At 52.7% G+C, this 22,868-nt stretch overlaps 1 protein-coding gene across 1 annotated transcript in view; it reads left to right on the top strand.

Annotated features, from left to right (window-relative positions):
• The window catches only part of CNGB1 (cyclic nucleotide gated channel subunit beta 1), a gene marked incomplete at its 3' end in the record, with an annotated part of 66,397 nt that overhangs the window by 13,621 nt on the left and 29,908 nt on the right, over nt 1-22,868 (top strand). Inside the window, exons 13-18 of the mRNA XM_047079247.1 lie at nt 4,443-4,605; nt 5,534-5,617; nt 11,405-11,492; nt 12,186-12,222; nt 18,196-18,355; nt 21,306-21,413. Of these exons, the coding sequence (XP_046935203.1) occupies nt 4,443-4,605; nt 5,534-5,617; nt 11,405-11,492; nt 12,186-12,222; nt 18,196-18,355; nt 21,306-21,413 (640 nt within the window). The remainder of the gene's footprint in view (nt 1-4,442; nt 4,606-5,533; nt 5,618-11,404; nt 11,493-12,185; nt 12,223-18,195; nt 18,356-21,305; nt 21,414-22,868) is intronic.

Here is a 22,868-nt window from a genome sequence, read left to right as displayed (position 1 = left end):
CCCAGTGTGTTAGCTCCCCAGGTTCTGACAGAACAAAGGACCACAAACTGGGTGCCTTTGAACAGCAGAAATGTGTTCTCTCACAGTTCAGGGTCCAGAAGCCCCAGCTTGAAGTGCTGGGGGGTCGGCTCCTCCTGGTGCTCTAGGGAGAAACCATCCCATATCTCTCTCCTGGCTTCTGGTGGCTGCTGGCAGTCCTCCGGGTCCCTTGGCTGCTAGCTGGCCTCCAATCTCTGCCTTTTCCTCCGTGTCTGTCAGATCTTCTCTCCTTCCTCTTATAAAGACACCAGTCATGGATTTAAGGCCCGCCCTAAATCCACGATGAGCTCATCTTGAGATCCTTAACTAATGACATCTGCAAAGATCCTATTTCCAAATGAGGTCACATTCACAGGTTGTAGGGATCAGGACTGAATATATGTTTCGGAGGGACACGATTCAACCCACTCTATGGGGTGACCCTAAGGGGCTGGGGCAGGAGTTCCCTCTCCTGCTGCCAGCTCTACCCCCTGCCTCCCTGCCCTTTCATTCATTCATTCACGCACCTGCTCATTCATTCCCTCCGCCTGCCCACCCAGCCACCCACCCTTCTGTCTTGTTTCAGGCGTGGCGGCAGCGGGGGGCCTCTGAAACAAGAGAGAAGGGATCCTGGGAGAGCGCAGATGGACAAACGGACGGATGGATGGAAGGAGACAAGGGTGCCCTGAAGACCTGCAGGGGAGGGGGAAGAGGTGGCTGTTGACCCCATGCCCTCCTTGAACAGTGACCCCCTGCCGCTCCCCACACTCCCAGGCTAGGTGAAGGGAGCCAGTCCCACAGCTGCTTCTCTGAGACCAAAGTCGGCGCCTTTCCACGGAAGCAAGAAGGGCAGCCAAGGGCAGCCTGTGGGACTCAGGCTAGACAGCAGGAGATTTTCCCACCAGAAGACTGTGGGGAAGCCCATGGAGGACTCTCTTTGAGAGGTCGCCTGCACAGCGTGGTGCCTGACACACAGGCGGTGCCCCAGTGGGACACAGTTTCTCCCAGAAGAGGATCCCCTTAGGCTAGGCTGTGTTCTCTCCCTCGAAGAGTTTGGGGTCCAGCAGTGGACAATGGCACATGACTTCGGTGACATTAAAAAGCATAAATTAGCACATCAAAGCTGCAATTGCATGATATCTTTGCTTCAGATGAAGCTAAAATGAGTACTTAGGTTTGAAAAGTGGTTGACTTAATGTGGCCCATGGTACTGGGGTAGCAGGAAGGAGGAGTTTGCCAGGGATCCTGATCCCCAGCTGGCCCACAGATGTCTGTGTTTGGGGCAAGGAGTGATTTTAAATATTAGAATTAGTTGCCAACATCTAAAAACAAGGTGGCTTTGCATTGGATAAGTCTGGCTTCTCTATAGCAATTATAATAGACCCATGCTGTGCTTCTGAGGACACTCCTGAGGGCAGGCAGCACATGCCCCCCCTTCACCTATAATACCATCTCCCTGGCTACCTAAGCCTTTGACTTTGAGACCCTTCAGGTCCCCAGTTGGCAGTGAGGGGAGGACAACCCAGGAGAGGGAATAAAGTGAGCAAATGGCTGGAGGTGGGAGAGGGAGAGTGTTGGGTACCTCAGCAAATCCCGAGTTTTTGATGCAGAAGTTAAAGCCAGAAAAACTGGGGCCTGGGATGCCTGGATGGCTCAGTCGGTTAAGCATCCAACTCTTGGTTTCAGCTCAGGTCATGCTCTCACGGTTTGTGAGATTGAGCCCCAAGTCAGGCTCTGTGCTGACAGCTCAGAGCCTGCTTGGGATTCTGTCTTTCTCTCTCTGTCTCTCTCTCTGCTCCTCCCCCATATACATGTGCTCTCTCTCTCAAAATAAATAAATAAACATTGGGGAAAAAAAAAAGGGTAGGGCCTGATCTTACAGGACTAGGCTATAGACAATGGGGAACCACTGAAGGTGGTTGAGCAGGGGAATGACTTCACAAAGACTACCCTGAGGCTGAGCAAGCATTGGAGGCAGAGAAAGCAATGGAATCAGGGTTCTTGAGCTTTGGGCCACATCCAAAGCATCTAGGACCAGGCATGCCAGGGAGGATAAGCCAGAACTTGGGCTTTTCCGGCAACCCAGGGTCTGGTGCGGGCCTTGACCTAGAATTTATGCCTCCCGCCTCCCTGTTTGCTGATCTTGGAAATAGGAGCTCCTTCCTCAGATGAAATTGATGACCTTCACTCCTGGAGCCAGAACCCCATTCAGTTGCCCTGAGGGACATCCTAGGCTGGCAGAGAATGCTGGCCAGGAGGTGGCGGGACAATGAGGGACTCCAGGAGCAAAGTTTCAGCCCCAGATGGAGCAGGAGTTTCCGTATGAGCTTGATCACCCACAGTGCTTCAGTGGCCCCATCTGGACCCAGGGGCAGGGCCCTGAAAAAGCCAGGGAGCTCTGACTCCGATGCCTAACGAGAGGGTCTCAGGGCTCCACCAGCCCTGCAGGGAGCTCTGCCACTGGATCTGTGTGGCCGAGTACCCCGTGCCTGCCCTTCCCCTCTGGTACCCTGGCCACCAGCCTCTTCTCAGAGCCGTAGAATCTCTGGCTGTAAAATGGGGATTGTATAGGGCATGGCTCAGTGGCCTGGCCCAGAAATGAAAGGAGGAAAAGCTTGTAAAATGCTTCCTCACTAAACAGTATCTAAAAAGAAAGCGAGGATGTAAACAAAGACGGCATCAACTCTTCAGGACACCAAAGGCTGGGGTCATGCAGTGCCCAGCACAGAGAGGCCACCCATGCCAGGAGGCACTCAGGGGCATGTTTCTCGCCTGGGGTAGCACACCAGGGAATCGGGAGTCAGGGGACCTGGCAATGCCTCTGACATCCTTTGTGGCCTTGGGCAAGTCATTAGCCTCTCTGAGCTGGCTCTGTGCTTTATGAAATGGCGAGAGTACTATTGCCACCATGCTGTCACCATGCAGGGTTGCTGTGAAAGCTAATGAACTCACGAGCCAGGGGATGTTTGTTCTGTCTCCCGTATGCCATTTGGGGACTTGTACCCCAAGTGGCTGCTCAGGGCAGAGATGCTACACTGTTACTGGATGGCAGTCTAGAATGACACGTGTGACATGTCCCACCACTGGATTCGGGGCCACGCTTGGATGAGCCTTCCCGGTCAAACCCCAGGGGTGTTTGTAGGGCTGGAGGGGCCAGGACCCGCGTGGAAAAGCCTAGTTCAGGATGCGTGTAGGGGATTTCCCTGGAGGGCAGGTGGGTGCCTCTGTGTGAGGCAGGATAATGTCTATACCTGGGAACCAGGAGGCAGGAGCAGGGGAAGACAGCTCTTGGAAAGCGGACATCCCTGTGCCTGGCACATGGGACATACCTTGTGACAGAAGCTGTGAACTTGTGTCTCAGTTTGCTCATCTGTAAATGAGGAAACAACATGAAAGAAGGAAAATAAAATGGGGGGGGGTAACAATTATTCCCACCTCAAAAGGTTGGTTTGAGACTAATTGAGTTAATCCATGTATGTCATTAAGCACAGGGCTAGGAACATATAAGTGCTCGATAAATGTAGCTGCCATTATATTATTATTATTTTTTCTACACCGTGAGCAATACTTTCCAAAGTCACAGGATAAGACTTCAGACCAACTCCCATTTAAAGTCACTATTCATAATTTCATGCTTGGCTTAAGGATCACCAAGATCCTGGAGCTTTTTGGGAACACCTGATATCTAGACAATCTCCTCTCTTCTCCCCTTCCTCTTGACTACGGGGGACTTAGGTTCCTGATGGGAGTCCCCTGCACCCACTTCCGCCGAGCTCACAGCCCCACACTGTTTGCACTGTCAGGGACCTGAGTACGTGGAGAAATGGTGAAAATGACAGATCCTATCTGAAGGTGGGACCATCTCTGCCAGAAGGTCAATCCCCGCAGAAGCTGGAGCCTCTAGGCCCAGGAGGGAAGGACTGCTAGAAATGGGTGCTGAGGTTATGAGCATTTGGTATGCTGTCACCAGTGGGCGGCATCTAGAGAACACGCAGGAGGCAAGCTCTCTCTGTGTTCCTCTGGACATGTCGGGTCACCTTGCACCTGGATGTGCCAAGGCAGACCCCAAGCTTGGATCTTCCGTATCTCCTATGATGCTGTGGTTAGAAGCGTTATTTCTGCTTCTGCACAAACCTCCAAGAACGGGGGCCCTAAGGAGACACAAAAGCTAACTGTAATTGAAGCTCTATCTCAAAAGGAAAAAAAGGGGGGAAATGACCGGAAGGAAACAGGGTGAACGATCATGGGCTTCAGCCTGTCACTTTAGCACTGATCTGGCTGCTAATGGTCCTGTGGATAATGGTGCTGTTTCTGCTGCTTGGCTGAGAGCTGGCCCATGGCTGGTGATGGCCAAGGCCCCCTGTGTCGTCCCTGGGACTCAGAAGCCCAAGCCCACTCTCCCCTGTGCCCTGTGTCCCCTGCAGTCTGCATCCTCCCTGGAGGCCAAGAGGAGCCCGATCTCGTCCTAGAAGAGGTTGACCCTCACTGGGAGGAGGACGAGTATCAGGACCGGGGAACCAGTCCGCAGGGCTCAGAGGCAGCTCCAGCTTATGAAGAGGAGAATGAGGCCATGGAGGAGATGCCCAGGTGGGAACCAGAGAAGGCCCTGGAACAAATGATCATTTGGAAAGATAACAGGCACATGGTACAGAATCCCAAAGCTATCAAAGGACATAGAACAGGAGCCAAACCTGCCTCTACTCCTTCCTCCTCCTCCTTCCCCCAGACATCCAGTCCTCTCCCTGTGAATAGAGACAGTAGCTGCCAGTTTCTTCTGTGCTGGTCCAGGGAGCATCTGAGCATTTACAGGCATGATTCCTTTTTTTTTTTTTTTTTTTTTTTTCCACACAAGATAGCATATCACACGCACCTACGTATCTGCAACTTGCTCTATTCATTCAACAATATACCTTGAGGTGTTTCCACCTTCAGTGCATAGAGATCATCCACAGATTGTTTTTTAACAACCGCGTAGTATTCTATTGTGTGGATGTGCCAGGATTTATATACATTTGTGATTGCGAAATTTTGTTATTGTAAACAATTTTGCAACAAACACTCTTGCACATGCACGTGAATAGGCCTGCAGGATAAATTTGCAGAAGGGGGGCTGCAGGGTCATTGGGCATGGGAATGGGTACCTAGGGTAGTGATTACCCACTTGCCCTCCGTAGGGACATAATGATCTTTGTTCCCTCTAGCGATCTTGGTGATAACCCCTCAAGCTGTCAGGTCCTCAGGCCCATGACATACATTGTAAAGGTGGGGAAACTGAGGCCCAGAGAGGCTCAGAGGCTGACCCAGGGTTGCCACTAGGATGGTGGAGGCTGGGCCAGGCCCCTCATGCCGTGGAGAGGCCTTGCTGCTAGAGGGAGCCTGAGGTTGCTCAAGTGGGGTTCCCCAGGTCAAGTCTTGGTTGAGATTTTGGGGTCTGGTTTCAGGGGTCATGGGACCTGAGGTGGACTGGGGGTGGGGCTGCAAGTGGGCTCACCTCCTGCTTCTGACCTCAACTCAGGGAGCTGCCCCAGATTCAAGAGGAGAGAGAAGATGAGGAGGAAGATGGAGAGGAAGAGGAAGAAGAGGAGGAGGAGGAGCCTAAGTAAGGCACTTGTGTGTTCTCAGCCTCCCCACAAGGGATGGCCCAGGGAGGTGTTACAGTGTGGGACAGGGGGGCTTTCAGGGTGGGGGAGCTCCTTCCTTTGTTCTGTGCTGTGTGCTGCTGCGTACTGACCAGGGAGGCTGGGGAAGCTGGGGTTCCCCCCCCAGCACTCATAATGACCCGAGACTCATATTGCCCACCCCTTAACACCCTCCCAGATGCTTATACACACACACACACACACACACCAGAACACAGCCTCCTCGGGGTGGGGGGGGGGTTGTTGTGCTCACTCCCATGTCCCTAGATCCTACAACAGTGCCTGCTACAGCAGGCACCAAATAAATGTCGGCTGAACGCGTGGATGGATGAGTGAATGGGCCCATGCGGGAGGCTCACAGCCCCTGTAATTAACCAAACCAAGGCATAGGGCTGTGTCCCCCTCCACACCGTCCATGACGGTCCCATGGGTGCCTTTGAAGGCTGTTCTGGATTCTGCTCTTCTGCCCATTAATGGTTGATTCTCCACCCACATCCATAAAGATTTCAACAGGAACACATAGAGAAGTCAGTTAAAAGAAAGGAGATCAGAAACCACTAACAGTTATAATCATCAAACTACATCTTAATTATTGAAACCACTGACAATCATTCTGTGACACGATAGAGGTGCTAATTAGCACAGTGGCAATCATATCATAATATATAAATTCATCAAACTGACATGCTGTATGCCTAAAGTTCACACAATGTTATATGTCAAACGTATTTCAATAATTAAAGACTGAGAGGAAGGTGTTCAGCAGTGCGGGACAGATGGGGAGGGGGGTGCGTGGGGAGATGAACAGCAAGCAGGCAGTTGGGCCTGAGCGTGGAGTCGGGGGTGAGAGGTTGGAGATGGAACGTCGGGAGTCTGGTCATGTGGACGGAACCGGAAACCGCGGGGCTGGAGGAGATGCTGGGGGAGCCAGTGTGGACAGAGGAGAGGCCCAAAGGCCAGAGCAGAGCCAGGGAGATTCGAGGAAACAGAAGCGCCTGGGGAGGAAGTGCCCGTGAGGAGGAGGGGGTACCAATGAAGAGAGTGGGGGACAAGAAGAGTGTCCTGGGGGTTTCGAACAGGGGGGAGTGGTTTGCTGCCTCAAAAGCAGCCTGCATGTCGGGGGGACAGTGACACTGCAGCTGGTGGACATGGTGGGGAGATGATGCTTCAGAGGCCGGGGGCCAGATTGTGAAGACCTGGGACTTGCTTTCTCAGGAGCAATGGGGAGCCATTGAAGGTTGCTGAGCGGGGAAATCCAGACGTGATCTGGCAGCTGCACTGTGGGGAGACTGAGGCAGGGAGAGCCGTGAGGAGGCTGTCATCATGGGGCAGGCCAGACTGATTGCATCTGTGCCTTGCATTATTCCCTGTCCCTGTCGCTCCGCTCTCTGTGGTGCCCCCTGGCCCACACCCTTCTTCGCTGACTTGTCCCTCTGGCCCTGGCCTGAGGCACGGGCTCTGCTTCTCCTGGCAGAGTGACCTGGGCAAGTGCACACTGCACAGAGCTTCTGCCTCCGCGTCTGTGGAACGGGGATACTAACACCTCTGCGAAGCGGTCACGGGCCAGCTGTGTATGGGGCATATTAGGACCTTGGTCGCAGTGAGTGCGCCATCAAAGGTCATTGATGTTCTCATCCCCACGGAGGGTTACTTTCAGTCCCAGTCGGGAAATAGTTATACCACGAGACAACACAGGACTTCAGGGCTGGAGGCCTGCTCCGTGTCATCTGCTTTTAGTCCACCTATCCCTTGTTCACATGGAATTTTTTCATCCTTGGCAGGAGACCACATGGCTACTTGTTTGCCTCCAGTGATGGAGAGCTCATGACCTCTTGAAGGCTGTCCATTCCATCCATATACACCTCTGATTATGAGATGATTTCTTCCACCAAAAATAAACGTGCCTCCCTATGGTTTCTGTAATGTGGTCCACATTCTGCCCTCTGGGCCCCCCAGAGCCAGGCTGCTCTCACTGACCTGCGATAGCCCGTCTCCTGGGTGAAGACTTAGGTGCCGCCTAGCTTTGTTAGTGCTGGTTTTTTAGTGCTGATGGTGGGGAGTTGTCCCCCGACTAAACCTGTGTGCCCAACACGGAGGCCTGAAAACCCCTTTATATGCCACTGCTCCTGAACTGAAATACCCCCCAAACACCAGTGATTTCGTGTGCTCGCACACATGCACTAACTACATGCATGTTCTCAGTGCACGGTACACGCAGGTACATGCACACGTATCTGCACATACACACCTACACGGACACAGACACACGGGCTGGGCTGGGCACACACTTATATGTGCGGGTATGCACACAGTCATACCCACACACAGCCTGCATACGTGCACAAACACATTCAGCACACTTGTTCACGTGTCCACATGCACAGGCACATTGGTACATGCTTGCACATAGGCACGCTGTGCCCTGTGTGCACGCTCATGCACACAAACACACGTGTACAGTTACCCACAAGTGCCGCACACACCTACATATTCATACAAATGTTTACCCAGAGTTTCAAACTCAGGGGACTTTTGGGCTCCGGGGCCCTAGGCAGGGACGCGGGCACTGGGTGAGAGAGCTGAGTGATCCCAGGGCCAGGACCAGAGGGTGTCAGGCGTGGGCAAGTGGACTCGGCTGTCACTGACTGGGGAAGGATGCTCTTGGCCAGCTTTGCAGAGGCACAGGGGTTACTGATGACGTGCGCGCGGGCCCTGGTAACAGGCAGATGGTCGCCTAGCGACCTGGTCTCTGCAGGCAACAGCTCGGCTTTTCCTAGCAACCGCAGCCTTTTGGTCCCCACCTGCCCTCCCTGGGGGCATTTCTGCAGAGTTCCCCACCGCCTGCACACTCCCTCAATCTGATTAGAAGCAGGAAGGATCAGTAGCTCATCTGCTACCCGAGGCACACTGGCTCCAGAGCTGGCCTGGCAGGCTCGGGGGCTGGACCGGGGCTCTCCAAGTTGTCTACCTGTGGGCACCCGACATGGGGCTTGGGATGAATACCATCGCCCCCAGCTGAACTCCTGCGTCATGGGCATTCTTATCGGCCAAGACAGCGAGACCCAAGTAGGTGGCTGCTTTGTCCTAAGGGCTCCCCTTCTTTCTTTCAGGGTGGGGGTGCCTGGTGAAGACCTTAGCTTAGGGGCATAGCCTGCCGGGAGACTTGGGGGAGGAGGAGCAGGATGGGCAACTCTTGGCTACTCCCTGCACTTTTAACTTGGATAGCTGGGTGGGGAGGTTCTCCGGGATGCCCACCTCAGTGAGTCTGTGTGATCCTCCACTTGGAAATCTCTGGGATTTAGGAAGTTTCTAGAAGTTGATGGCCTGCTCCTTCTGGGATGGGCAAGAGGGGGCCTTGCGCACATTGCTGACCGGGAACAACATGGCTTTGGGTACATAGCTCCCAAACAACCCCTGGTGGTCCTGACAGGGCCACAGTAGGGCTCATTAGGTATCTTGATAGCTGGAGATGTTTGTACAAGATGCTCCCCAATCCACGTGGGTGATTCATAACCCTGCAGGACGCTCCCTTCTCTAGTGTTAGTAGCAATCATGGCAAGAACAATCATGGCAGCAGCTGCCATTTGAGTAACACTTGTTTGCTATGCCAGAGTCTGGGCACCTATTATTAATCCCATTTCACAGATGGGAGAACTGGGGCTCGGAGACAGTACCCTGTATGTCCAGGGGTGCACTGCCGGCAAGGGCAGAGTTGGTACCGAAGCAAACACTTGGTGGCCCAAACGAGGGGAATTGCTCGTTGGTGTTGATAGATGGAGGACCAGGAACAACACCAGATATGGGAAGTCTTTTCTGACTTTCATGAGACTCTCACTGGCCCTCCTGACCTTGCTCAAATCTGTCAGGCCGTGCAGCCTGGGCAATTCCTCCCTATTTGACAGATAAGCAAACAGAGGCAGCCCGAGGGCTTCCCAGTGATGTGTTCAAGGCCATACAGTGATTTTCTGGCCTGATTCTGGAATGAGAAAGACCTCACTGGACTGTGGTAGTTCACTTCCGGGGCCTCTGTGTTCCGAGAACTGGGAAGGGCGTAGTTCCCACCATACTTTTAGGGGCCTTCAAGCGCATTTTAATTTTTTAAAAAATCAGACACCAAAATGAACTTTTCAATGGAAGAGAATGTTTGAACATATGAATCTTCATATAAATGCAGTCACAGAATATAATTTTTATTTTACTTTTAAGGAGGAAGGCACCCACAAAACCTTAAAGTGCCCAGGCCCCGTGAAAGTCATCATGTGCCTTGCTTTTGTGACTCAAATCTCTTTAAGAAAATCTGTTTCTTCCTGGGCAGAGTGGGTAGTATGATCCTGACAGTTGAGGCCCCTTTTGATGGAAAGAGCTATGTAATGAAGGGAAATGAAGTAAGTTGGGTTCAGATCTCAGGACCCTGGACTTATTCCTCCGTGTCACACGGGGCAGAGGCAGGCAACCAAGTATTACGGACATGGCCTTGAGGGTCAGAGACACTTGTGTTTTATCCAGGCTTGCCTTGTGCCAGCTGTGTGACCATGGACAGGCCATCTACCCACTCTGTGCCTTTGATTGCTAAGCTAGGACCAGTCACAACCCCGGCCTCTCAGGGTTGTTTGGGTGAGGATATGGGGAGCGACAGCCCATGGGGGCTGCTGTGACAATGTGATTGCTGACTGATTCCTGCTGCGGTCTCCAAACCGACTGGGGCTGCACTTCTGTCCCCACCTCCTCACCCACTTCAGGAGGGCTGAGGCTTGGCCCTCTGGGGAGAAGGTAGTGAATCCAGGTTTTCTGGATGCCAGAGAGAACACCCTCTGTGAGCCCTCGCTGACAGAGGTTGGGTAGGGTGGGCCACTAGGAACCAGGATCCAATTCTAACTACAAAAGTCACATCGGCTCCTGGTTCTGAGTCACCATTTTAACCCAGAGGCTGCACACAGGCATCCAAGGGTCCAGTTTCGCTTGTAGACAAGCTCTTTTATCTATATATTGCTATGAATATATTAATTTGGATTAATTATCAGCACTTGAAGATTGGAGATTCTACCTTTAAAACATGTAGTTCAGGCTCCTCTTGAAAATCAGAAGATTTTTCTAAGCCAAGTGGGGTTGCTGACTCAGATGAGCACAGATTCTCTAACCATAGCCCTCTCTGCACCCCTGGCCCCTGTCACCCATGTACACCTGGAGCCTGGGCCAGGGACCCCTGAAACCTTCAGCAGCGGTAGTGTGGCTCTGATCTCATGGCATGGAAAGAACCAGGGCCCGCATTCGAGGTTTGTGTGGTATAAGACAATCTGCAGTGTGATTTTGGCCGGGTCACATTACCTCTCTGGGCCTCACTTTTCTCGTACTCCCTGCCCTGCCTGCGTCACCAAAGTTTCCTGGAGACTCACAGAGGGGAAATGCCTTTGTGCCCTTTGGTCACACCCACCCAGAAGACAGTTCCTCAAACCATCCACCCCGCTTTTCCTTGTACGTGCTATTCCCCCTTCCTGGACCCCCTTCCCTATTCCTCATGGTCAACTCATCATCCCTGAGGTCCAGCTCAGAGGCTACCTCCTCCAGGCAGGCCTCCTTCCTAGGCAGAACTGTGTTCAGCCTGTCCCGTGTGGGGAGCCTCATGAGGGTGAGGACCTATTCTTGGACATCTTTGTGTACCAGCTCCCAACACAGGGCCTGGCTCTCAGCAGGGCTCAGGAAATGTCTGACACTCCTAACGCTAGCCCTTTCCTCCCCCTCGGTCGCAGCGTCCTGCTGGATAGCTGTCTGGTGGCACAGGCTGGCGAGCACCCGAGCGGAGTAGGCAGGACCCAGCCCCAGGAGGCCGCCCACCAGGTATGGAGCCACACCAGGCCGGGTACCCAACTACCTCTGAAGCCTGGGTGGGCATCAGCAGAAGGGGCTGGGGCTTTGTCTACTTTGTTTACAGGCGGAGTTTCAGCTGGCGAGGTGCCCGCTGGACCGGGGAGCAGGGTGGTGGGTACGGAAGGCCTTGCTTATGCCGGAGGTCAGTGGTATCAGGAAGGGCCTGGGGTGACGGGCCCGTGGGTGGGGAGCAGCTGGACCTGGACACCGAAGTCCTCACATGGTTGTGTGACCCTGGACAAGTCACCTCCCCACTCTGGGACTCAATGGCCACCTTTGTAAAATGGGGTTAACATCCCCTCCCCGGGGTGTCGCACACAGTTGTATACTGTGGAGTGCAGCACCCAGGTGGGGAGTGCTGTTGGTGGCTGCTTTAGTTGTTTGGGCCCACCTGCACAGGGCTGCGTGAGAAGGCCCCCTGTTATAAGTCACCGATCCAGGTGTTGGGGCCCAGGGCTCCTGTATGTCCTACTCTCCACACAGTAGAGGGCACCTCCCGGGATGCCCCAGAAGGTGGGGTGGCAGGGCCTGATGGGTCAGGCAGGGTAAGGAGGGGAATCAGGGCCCATGAAGACTCTTGAATACAGATCTCCCAACAGGGTCTGGGAGGGCCGGGAGGAAGGTTGATGGTCACAGCTTCTGTTTCCACTTCCCTGTTTGCAGGAGCCACAGGAGGAGGCCGTGGCTGCCAGCCCAGAAGGTAGGTGTGTGGTGGGGGTGGGGCGCACAGAATGTTGAGGACACTTTCAGGCTGGGGACAGCCTGGCCAAGGGCACCCATCCCTTCTCCCTCCATCCCTACACCTGTCTCACCTCAGGCCACATTAGCAGAATTTGGTGATGTACTCCAAAGGCCCAAGGGCGTTGCCGGAGGCTCCCAGGACTCCAGGAGGCCTGTGGAAACCCCGCTCCTAGTCAAGCCCTCCTGCCACCCCTCGCTGGGAATGCAGCTCTCTGAACTGCCATCTAAAGAGGGTTTGGCAGCAACGGAGCATGTCTGAGTGGGAATCGGGACCCAGGCTTGCTAAGGGCCCATCCTAGACTCCACGTGTCTTGATGAGCTTTTCTTTCCCGCTAAGATTCCCAGGCTGTACCCAGCACTTTGCTATTATTTACCATCCCCACCCCAAGCCTGGGAACTCCAGGGAGGGTGGGGCAGAGTGTAGAGGACCCGAGGATAGCCAGGCTGGGGAGCCCAGGGCAGATGGACATGGAGCCCTGGCCTCATAAGGCTCCGTGTTTCTTAAGCCAGCCTGTGAGGTAGACAGACCATTTTACAGATGAGAAAACTGAGGCTCCAAGTGCTCAGGACGTGGCTGAGGGACCACTCAGACCTGCGTTTCACTCTTGGCTCCTCCCTCTTCCTTGCCGTGTGACCCGGAGCCAGGTGTGTGACCTCTCTTAATTGTGGCTCCAAGTCAAGAAAGACAGGGCAATAATAGTACCCACCTCACAGGGCATTTGGGCAGAGTAAGGCGGACAGTGTGTCGAAGGTCCCCAACACCGTGGCTGGCACTGAGGCAGGTGGCCATAACGGGGACCATGATGCTTGTGTCCCAGGCAGCCAGTGACTGACACGGGACTGGACACAGGTGTCCCAAACTTGCTCCCCACCTGGTCTTTGAAAAACTTCTTCTATTAACTTCAACACATTATCCGTAGGAAACCTACTAAGTCTGCAGCCCACGTGGATGAATAAGACCAGGGTCACCCGGGTGCAGACTCAGGTTCTGTGGGGCTTGTTCCGCCCCCTCCCCCCGGTCATCTGGAAGTAGGTGGCCTGGGAACCACACTCTGAGAAACACTGAGGCATGGACATCTGTCTGCCGCTACTCATAAGTGTGGACCTGGAACCGGCAGCTTTGGAGTCACGAGGAAGCTGGTTAGAAATACAGAATCCCAGGCTTCACCCCAGACCTGCTGAACCAGAATCTGTGTTATAACAAGATCCCTGGTGGTTTGTTTGCACATCAGTGTTTGAGAGGCAATAGCCTTGAGCCCTGGTTCTCAAACCTGTCTGCACATCAAAATCATTTGGAGAGATTTTAAAAATCAGACATTTCCAAATGTCCCCAAGTGATTCCAATGTGAGGCCCAGGAGAAGTTCCTGCTTCTGGTTGGAAGTGAAATTCATTGAGCTCCAGAGTTTCTTTGGGATAGAAAATCCTACTGGGCCAAGAATGTTTGGCCAGTCCAGGAGGTCTGTATTCTTTGATTTTAACTTTTTCCGTCTGAGGTGGGAAATGCTACTGGTGGTTGGTTAACAGAGAGAGATAAGAAGTTGGGGGGGGGGCTTGTCACTGTCCCTTAGAACTGTCACGTAGACCAGCCACATGACTTGATGATGTTTTCGACGTTGGGTCCAGGGACACGAATGATGTTCTAGGCTTTCGGTGTAGCTGCTACCAGTGCGGGCGGGCACCGGGCTGGTGTGAGTTGGCACTGGAGGGTAGGAGCCTACCTACGTGCCTTCTCTGACCCTGTGTTCGTTGTTGCAGTGCCCGGGGTCCCACATCTGCCTAAGCCCCTCTGGCCCCAGCACCATGGCTAAACCAAGGCAGGATGTGGAGCTGAATCTCCTGGTCCAGGACCAGCCACCTGGTCAGATGGCCCCAGGGCTTGCTCCCCCTACCCTGGCGGAGCACCTCCCCAATGTGCCCAGCTACCGCCCCTCAATCACCCGCATCCCTGTCCTCATCACCCGGAGGACGGCCTTGTCCAACTCCAGCTTCGCCAAGGAGACCAGGAGATCCATCCGTCGCCTAGGTAGCGTGATCTCGTGCAGCCAGCATGCTTGTGCCCGTGATGTGTGCTTCCGCATGGCTTGGGCTATTTCCTGCATGGGTGCCATGATCAAGGTGTGGGACTACCAGTTCAATTCATGGAAAACTACCCTCTTTTCCTGTTGATCATTGCCTTCATCTTGCTTTGTGGTGACTGAAGGGGTATTTAGTCCCCTTATCTCTGTGCCTAAAATCCCACAATTAGCAATTCATTTCTTTGGGTTAAACTTTGCATTCTGTAGATCATCATGTATTTTTTTTTTTACAGGTAGTCAATCACAGCCTAGTTTAAACAAGTTACTAAGATCTCTAGGCCAGGAGACCTGAGTAGAGGAAGAGAATAAATTGAGGGGGATGGGGCATAAAAGGAATGTGGGGGCCCATTTCAGACAGAATTCTACTGAGCTTGAGGATTTTCTGGGAGCTGGACTTTCTGAGGGTTGTTGATATCTGCCTAGCAAATTCCATTTCAGGAAAGGAGAGGCCCCCAGGTGTCTGCAGGCAGACCGGGAGGAGAGGCATCCTTAGGGGCCAGCAAAGAAGGAGGGCCTGTCTGGATCTGTTTAATTGTGATGAGGTTCCTGCAATGGCCTTTGGGCTGGGCTCCCGTGGCTTGCTTCCTGATGACAGAGTACTCAGGGACGTCCTGGCGCCTCTGGACCAACCCCTGTCACTTTCTGCCTTAACTCAAGCCAGACCTGCCCACTTTCCCTTTTCATTTGTTTATTTTTGGATGATACTGTGCAAGGGCACCTATGAGGTCAGTAGACAGGTAGAACTGGACATTTCATGAGACTAGATCCACCACTGTCCCTCTCTCTTCCTGGCTTGTGATGGACAGAGAGTGGAGGTGAGGTGGCACGCAGATCATCCCCACCGCCAGGGATGACACCCCCCAGGAAAGACCGACATCTACTCACTCCAAACCATCCCCCATCTTTCCCCCACCCCCGACGGATCCCTTCTCAATGTTTGCTATATTCTGTGCCAATTCTACTTTTATTGGCTTGATAATTTTCTTGCAGTGGATTCATTTTTTAAAAATTTAATTAAGTCTATTTAATCAGGAACCTTTACATTACTATTCCAATGGGAAACCAGCACTGCTTGCCATCAATAGAAGGTGTAAATAGAAATAACCACGAGTGACCTGAAAACAGAGTCGTGTTGATAGTTGTAGTCGATAGATCTGTGGGCTGAGGGCTCACAGCTGAGGCCCACTCTCTTTGCCGCAGACGGGAGTTAGGATGTGTCAGAGAGGGGTTAAGGCCATGGGAGCCCCAATCTGAGACTTCCTGTCTGTGCATTCAGGATCTCGAGAGTATTGAAATGGGAGGGATGTCTTCATTCTCCATTTCCTCTGCCTCGTCTGTGCCATCCCAAGTCATCTTGTGTCCTCCCTGGTCCCTGGGAGCCCCAAACTTGGGGAAATAGTCCCCCCTGACACGTTGGAACAGTGGACTGATCCAGCTGTGGTGAGACCTGCGATGATTTTAGATGCTGCAGACAAGACATGGCAGGGTGTAGCAAGAACATTATTCCCATCTCAATGATGCTGCTTGGCACGGGGTGGGGTTTTGTTTAAACAGAGGCCTGTATGTGTGTGCTGGTCACCGACCTCAGGAGGAAGTAAGAATCTAAGAGCTAGAGCCAGGCTGCCTGGGTCCAAATCCTGGCTCGGCAGCGGGTTTCTTAACCTCTCTGTGCTTCGGTATATCCACAAAGTGGGGATGGTGATAACAAGGGCCTCCCAGAATGGCCAGGAAGGAGAAAAGAATTAATGTATATAAAGCAGTGGGGCACCTGGGTGGCTCAGTGGGTTAAGCATCTGACTCTTGATTTTGGCTCAGGCCATGATTTCACGGTTCGTGGGTTTGAGCCCTGCATCAGGCCCTGTGCTGACAGTGTGGAGCCTGCTTGGGATTCTCTCTCTCCCCACCTCTCTCTGTTCCTCCCCTACTTGTGCTCTCTCTCTCTCTTTCTCAAAATAAATAAATAAACTTACATATATATATATATATATATATATATATACGTATATATGTACATATATACATATATAAACACTAAGAGTTTACTAGAACAAATGCCTGGCAGGCACATAGGAAGAGCTTCATAGTAAATATTACTCTTCTCTACACCAATTTAATCATACTATATTATTCTTTCTATTTTTAAATAATATTATTCTATAAAAATGAAACACTAAGGTTAGGGGTTTCCCCTCCTTTCCCGGGGCCCACTGAGGGTGCAGAGTCCTTCTCAGGGTGAGGCAGGGGTAGGGGAGCATCTGCCCCTCCCACGCTCCCCAAGACAGCGTTGCGGATGCCCAGACCAGGGCACTTTCTGCGGCCCAGGTGCCATGCTGGAGGCAATCTGGGGCCCTCATCATCCCTGACAGACTGCCCTGGTCCTGGCTGCCCCCCATACCTTGCCCCATGCCCAGCTCACCTCTAGAGGTCTGCAGGGAAGCAGGGCGAGGCCTCTCCTCGTGCTCTCTTCTGCTTTCCATAGCCTGGAGTATCTCTTGTTAGTCTGGCAAAACTTCTTCCTTGAGTTTTTAAAAACTTCTTCATTCTGGCTCATCCTCTTCCTCTGAGGGCTTCATTTAAGGCTTTAGTGGAACAAGTGCCAACTGTCTTGCTTAGGTCCCCTCCGCCAAATTTGGGGCACCTGGGTGGCTCAGTTGGTTGAGCATCTGACTTTGGCTCATGATCTCATCGTTCGTGAGTTTGAGCCCTGCATCGGGCTCACTGCTGTCAGCACAAACCTGCTTTGTATCCTCCGTCCCCCTCTCTCTCTGCCCCTCCCCTGCTCATGCATGCACTCTTTCTCTCTCCCAAAAATCAATAAACATTAAAAAAGAAAGAATAGGTTCTGTCTGCCAAATTCCACAAGTGCTGGCTTTTCCCATGGTGGCCATTTAAAAAGAAAGTCATCCAAGCGTTTCGACATGCAACCTCTCTCCACTTTGGGTGGTATGCACCTGCCTTGCTGGTGCCCAGGCTTGTGGGGCTGCCATTGAGTGGTCCGACCCAGGGGTGGTGGGGAAGGGACACACCATCTCAGCCCCTCAGCATCCTCTGGGCTTCACCTCAGGTAGACCTGTCCTCACAGTCTCCGGGTGGGTGATGAAGCCTGAGGTAGGGCCACACCCAGACTGGACAGGGAGGACCGGTTCTGGGGATGTGAGACATGGCACGAGGCCTCTCAGAGGTCAGGAGAGGGGTTGGGGTGCTGAATTTCAGGGGCTCCTGGCCTGTACAGAAACAAGGAAATACCAAAACGGATTTCCAAACAGGGGTAGCATACACTATAAGGACAAACTGTTATCCTTGATTGTAAGGAATTTCCAAACATCTCCATTTGAGGCCCTTCAAGAGTGTGAGGCCATGTGCCTTTATCACCCCTACCTTGGGATGGGGAAACTGAAGCCCAGGAGGGGAAGCAGCTGAGGCTGTGCTAGGCCAAGCCCTGGGACTTGGGCTCTCCTGGCCTCCCCATGCCCTCTCTGGGTGCCGCCACCCAACTCCCCGCCCCCCAGCCTCCCCACCAAACCCCAGGTCCTCGATGCTTTCTAAGCAGTCTGAGCTTTGGAGAGCTGGACTCCAGGCAGCGCTCAAGAGCTTCTGTGCCTTCTATGGTGTCCTGGCTTCTTTTGCAGCTGCTGGGCTGGTGTTTGGGGTGGCCAAGGCCCTCAGAGGCCCCTGGGCTCTGCATTCTTGGACCCCCTGCATGGAGCTCTCCTGTGGGCCCTGTTGGGAGGTGAGGCTGCCAGAGGCCCCTCCAAACGTGCTTTCTGTGCCTTTATTCAAGAACACAGCAAGGCCCTTGGGACCTGGCTCTCTCTCTCTCTCTCTCTCTGACTGTCTTCTCCTTCTTCTCTCCAAGTGCCTGCCACAGAAGAGCACCCGGAAGTGCAGGTGGAAGATGCCGATACTGACGGCCACCCCGTCATCTTGGAGAACCCTCCCTCACCTGAGCTGCCGCCACCTTCTCCTGCCAAATCGGACACCCTTACGGTCCCGGGATCTGCCGCAGGGACGCAAAGGTCACCTTTTATGCTTCGCTTGGGCTTTTCACTGCACTGTGCCATCTGTCCATTTGGCAGATGGGGAGACTGAGGCCAGAGTGGGAAAGCAGCGGGCACAAAGTCACTCAGCGAGTTGGTGTCAGAACTAGGACTATGGCCCCACTTCTGGGTCCTAATCCCTGGCTTCGGACTCTATAAAGAGTTCTCCAAGGAAGTCCTCTCCCAAGTACCCTCAACTGTAAGTTAGAGGGGGTAATTAATGTAACAAGGCTAATTTCCACCCCCTCGTTTTAGTATCAAAATGATAGAATGGACATACCAAAACACGCTAGAAAAACAAGTATCCATAGTACGACTGCACTAGAAGGTGATTTCATTTTGCTTCCTTCTCTTCCATATCTTGTTTGTGGGCCCGTGCTTTTGCGTGGTTTCATCTGAAGGGGTGATTTGGATCACATCTCATTTGAGACCACGTCTCATTTAGTAACCCCTTTTCCATAGTGTTAGGCTGTCTCCCTAGCACTCATTTATGGTTACTATGTGACATTCCTCCTGCTCCTTGTGCCAGAACAGACTTAACAAATACCTCTTGTTAGGTACTGCCCGTATGGGGCTCTGAACATCTATGTGGGCTTCTTCTCTGTGTCCTGGGGCTCCTTTCTCAAAAGTGGGAATCCTGGTCAAAGTTGCGCACGTCTTTATGCTTCTTGATAGAAATTTGTTGCATGATTAGAGTTGGTTTTGAACAACCTGAGCCAGGTAACTGAGAGAGGTCTTGCATTCAGCTGTAGGCAAACTGTGAAGTGCAGTACAGTGCTTTGTGAACAACTGCATTTAAGCTACAGGGGGCTGCCCGTGCTTCTCCTGCAGTGGTTAGATTGGGAGACAGTTCCTTTTTCTTGGTTAATCTTGCTCTCACCCATGGGTCCTTGAGTAAATTTCTCAGCTAAGGTAAAAACCTGCCATAAGAAAGATGGCTAGATGTGACCAATTGAGGGCTCTCTGATTTTAATGTAAAGAAAAGAGTCACGATCTCATAACGCCTTGGAACACAGCTCACCATCCTATCAATCCTCATGTTTCATTCATTGAGCCACGTGCAGAACACAGATAGCAGAAGAAATAGAGCCAACATTGTTGCAGACATGTGGTCTACCTCCCTCTGTTCCCTTTATACAAACTGGATTGGGGGTTGGATACCTGGGAACAGAGAGGGGACTAGGCTCACTTGGGGATAGAATCTAAGCCCCCTGCCTTCTGTTTATGAGCTGGGCCTGTGAGGCTCCTCTTGTCCCTATCATTCACTCACTCACTCAATCATTCATTCACAAACATTTACTGAACATCTTTATGAGTCAGACTCTGTTCTGGGTTTTGGGGATGCATCAAGGAGAAGCCTGACCGGGGCCTGCTATCATGGAGCTGACATTCTGCTGGGGCTGAGATAGACAATTAACAGGGAATTGAATAAACAAACAAGATCCAGAGAGCACTAAATTGAATATGACTGCAAGAAACCAGGGGAGTCTCTGCCTGAGTTGGCCCCGAGAGGGGAGAATTCTGATACCTGACTTGAGAGGCCAGTGGGGCTGCCTCTGGTCAAGGGTGGAATGAGCATTGTGCAACCAACAGGCACCAAAAAGCCATGGAAACCACAGACCCTGCCGGAGGGGCGCACAGGCAAGGCCCTGCCTCACAGCTTAGTCTTGGTTTGGGGTGAGTCCCAGCTCACCACTTACCGATGTGAGGCTTAAGGCAAGCCATGTAACATTCCTAGTTCTCCATGTTCCTACCATAAGGTGGGGATAAGCGTACCACCTGTCTACTAGATTGCTGGAAGAATTCAATAAGCTGACTCATGCCAGGTGCTGTGCACAAGGCAGGACTGGGGGAGCCTGAGATCCACACTCTGGGGTCTTGTGCAGCATGTGCTCTCCTGGGCACAGGAGAACTGAATTTGGGTCCCACCTGTGCAAATTCTGGCCTTTGTCTTATCGGGTGTGAATTTTAATTAGAGTGTGAAAGAGGTGAATCCATGAGTGTTGTCATCCTCAGTGAGCTGGCAGAAGGTAATGGGATAGTTTCAGAGCCTTCTGAAATAAAGGCAAGTACTGCACACCCCTCCGTCCGTATCCCTCTAGAAGCCTCTGGAATCTGAGTTGCAGTGGTTGAGGATGGGAAGAATGACAGGTAGATTCAAACCCAGACACCATCAGCCGGGACTCCAGTGGCTCCAAATGCAGTGCCCTGTGGCAAACTTGGACTGAATGACAGGGGGGCCCGGGGACGATTTAGTCTTCCTTCCTCAGACAGGGAGCCTGGAGCCTGGGGCTCGCTCCAGGTCACTCCATGGGCTGGAGACCAGACTCCATGGACCATGGATGTTTACTGTTCTGGCTGGTGACCCAGCTGCGAAGGGAGGGAGGTGGGGCTTCCAGGAGAGTTAAGGCCTTCTCTGGCAGCTGAAAAGGTGGTATGAGAGAGAACGCCGGGGATGTGCTGGGGACACTGTGACTGTCGACTGGAATGGGAGGGCAGAAGAACATTTAAGCTGAGGCCCCACTGAGTGCTAAGTATCTCATTGAGTTGGGTAGATCTAGTCCCATTTTACAGAGGGGGAAACTGAGGTGGTTCAGAGAGTTTAAGTAACTTGCTGAGGTCACACACTGGTAGGAGGCAGGACTGGGAGGCAAGCTCGGGTTTGCCTGATACCAAGTCAGTGTTGTTACTTTTACACTAGGCCATTGAACAGATGCGGGGACTGAGGTGCAGAGAGTGGCTGCTCCCCTCTCCTCTCCCTTTTTGTCTCCCTGCAGGCAAGTGGGGACACTTTGGCAGCACCAACCACCTCCTCCCCATTCCATTCCCAGGGTTGAGCTCTGGGTGATCTGCAGGGGTCAAAGTCGGTCACTTCCCCCTGTGACCCCTGCCCTTGCCGAAGGCCCCTTCCATTTCCGTGTCCTTGCAGGAAGGGGCCGCCCTCCCAGGATGATGAGGCTGAAGAGCTCAAGGCACTGTCGCCAGCTGAGTCTCCCATGGTCGCCTGGTCAGACCCGTCCAGTCCGCAGGGCACTGAGTGAGTCCGGGGTTTCAGAGAGTTGGAAGTCTGGGTGGGGATGAGCAAGCAAGAGGAAGTGAGTATGGACATTTTTAAAACCCTCCACGATAGCTTTGCCAGTGGCTTCCGAGCAGTAAGACAGGGCTGGGTCTCCTGTCCTGGCTGCTCCTGGCTGGCCTAAGACTTCGGGAAAATCTGCAGAATGCACTCGGACTCTGGTCCCAGCTGTGTTCACAGCCAGCAGTACCCAGAGAGGCAGGTGTCTCTGCACAGACACCTCATTGTAAAGGAGAGGTTGGCTGCTGGCAGGAAACCCCTGAGAGGGTTAGCAGGTACAGCAAGGACCACAGGGACCTCCAGGAGTCTGAACACAAGGAGCTTGTTAAAAATACAGATTCCCAGACCCTGGCCAGACCTGCTGGATCAGAACCTCAGACAGTGTGCCCTGGGGGATTCACATCTTCACAAGCCTCCAGGTGATTTGGATGCACTGACCTGTGGGACAATGTTTAGAGGCCATGGTAAGGGCATTGGGACCTGGATCTCTGACATCTAACTATTTCAAGGACTGGGACGATGGGAGATGTTTTCCTGAAGAATCTGAGTTGTCTAGTTGATGGTGAGTACCCTGGTCCCAGGCTCTGGCCTGGAATCTCCAGCCTGTCCCACCACAGCTCCTGGAAAGGCCACAGGAGGCACTGGGCTTCTCTTCCAGCCTTTTTTTTTTTTTCCACCCACAATTTTATGGAGTTGGTTTCACAGAGTTGTGGAAAGTTCAGAAAAGTTAAAGAAGCAGGAAAAAAAACCCCAAACCTCATCCAGAGTTCAGTGGTCCATTTTAGTATGGAGTCACATCTTACGCAGTAGGGTAGGGGTAGGGTTAGAGTTTAGTATCAGAAAACAAGGCAGAAACCAGGTATAATAATAAAAATTACTCTTGAGGTCTCTTAAGAAGTTCAATGTGGAGATCCATGTATTAGCTAGGTAGGCTAAGCTGCTGTAACAAATAGACCCTACAGATTCAGTGGCATAAGTAACAAGATGTCTCAGAAATCATAATCATGTCACTAGACACATGTTTCAGGTCAGTGGACCTGAAACCCCCATGCAGTCATTTAGGGACCCTGCCGACAGCAGTTTTGCCACCTTCATGTGGCTTCCAAGACCCTGCTGGTCACCCCTAGAAGGAGAGAGCACCACACAAGAGGTCCAGGAGACCCATGTAGTATGTGCATCACATCCCCCCGATGGGAGCTCGCCTGGCCACACGTGGGAAATGCAGTCCCTGGCCGGGTGTCTACGTTCCAGCGACTACTCTCCATGGGAGAGAGCAGATGTTGGCAAGCAACCAGTGTCTCCACCATACCTGCATGCTGTCTATTGTCAGGACCCTCACACTGCCTGTCTCCAGCCTGCTTCCTCCAGGGAGCACAAGGGGAGTAGCTGGCTTGAGTTCTGGGGCCTCAGTGTATG

Source organism: Lynx rufus, unplaced genomic scaffold (genome assembly GCF_022079265.1).
Source record: "Lynx rufus isolate CCGP_SWC_20201006 ecotype Redwood Valley unplaced genomic scaffold, mLynRuf1.p SCAF_16, whole genome shotgun sequence".
In the NCBI taxonomy this organism is placed as follows: domain Eukaryota; kingdom Metazoa; phylum Chordata; class Mammalia; order Carnivora; family Felidae; genus Lynx; species Lynx rufus.
This window is presented reverse-complemented; position numbering and strand designations above follow the sequence as displayed.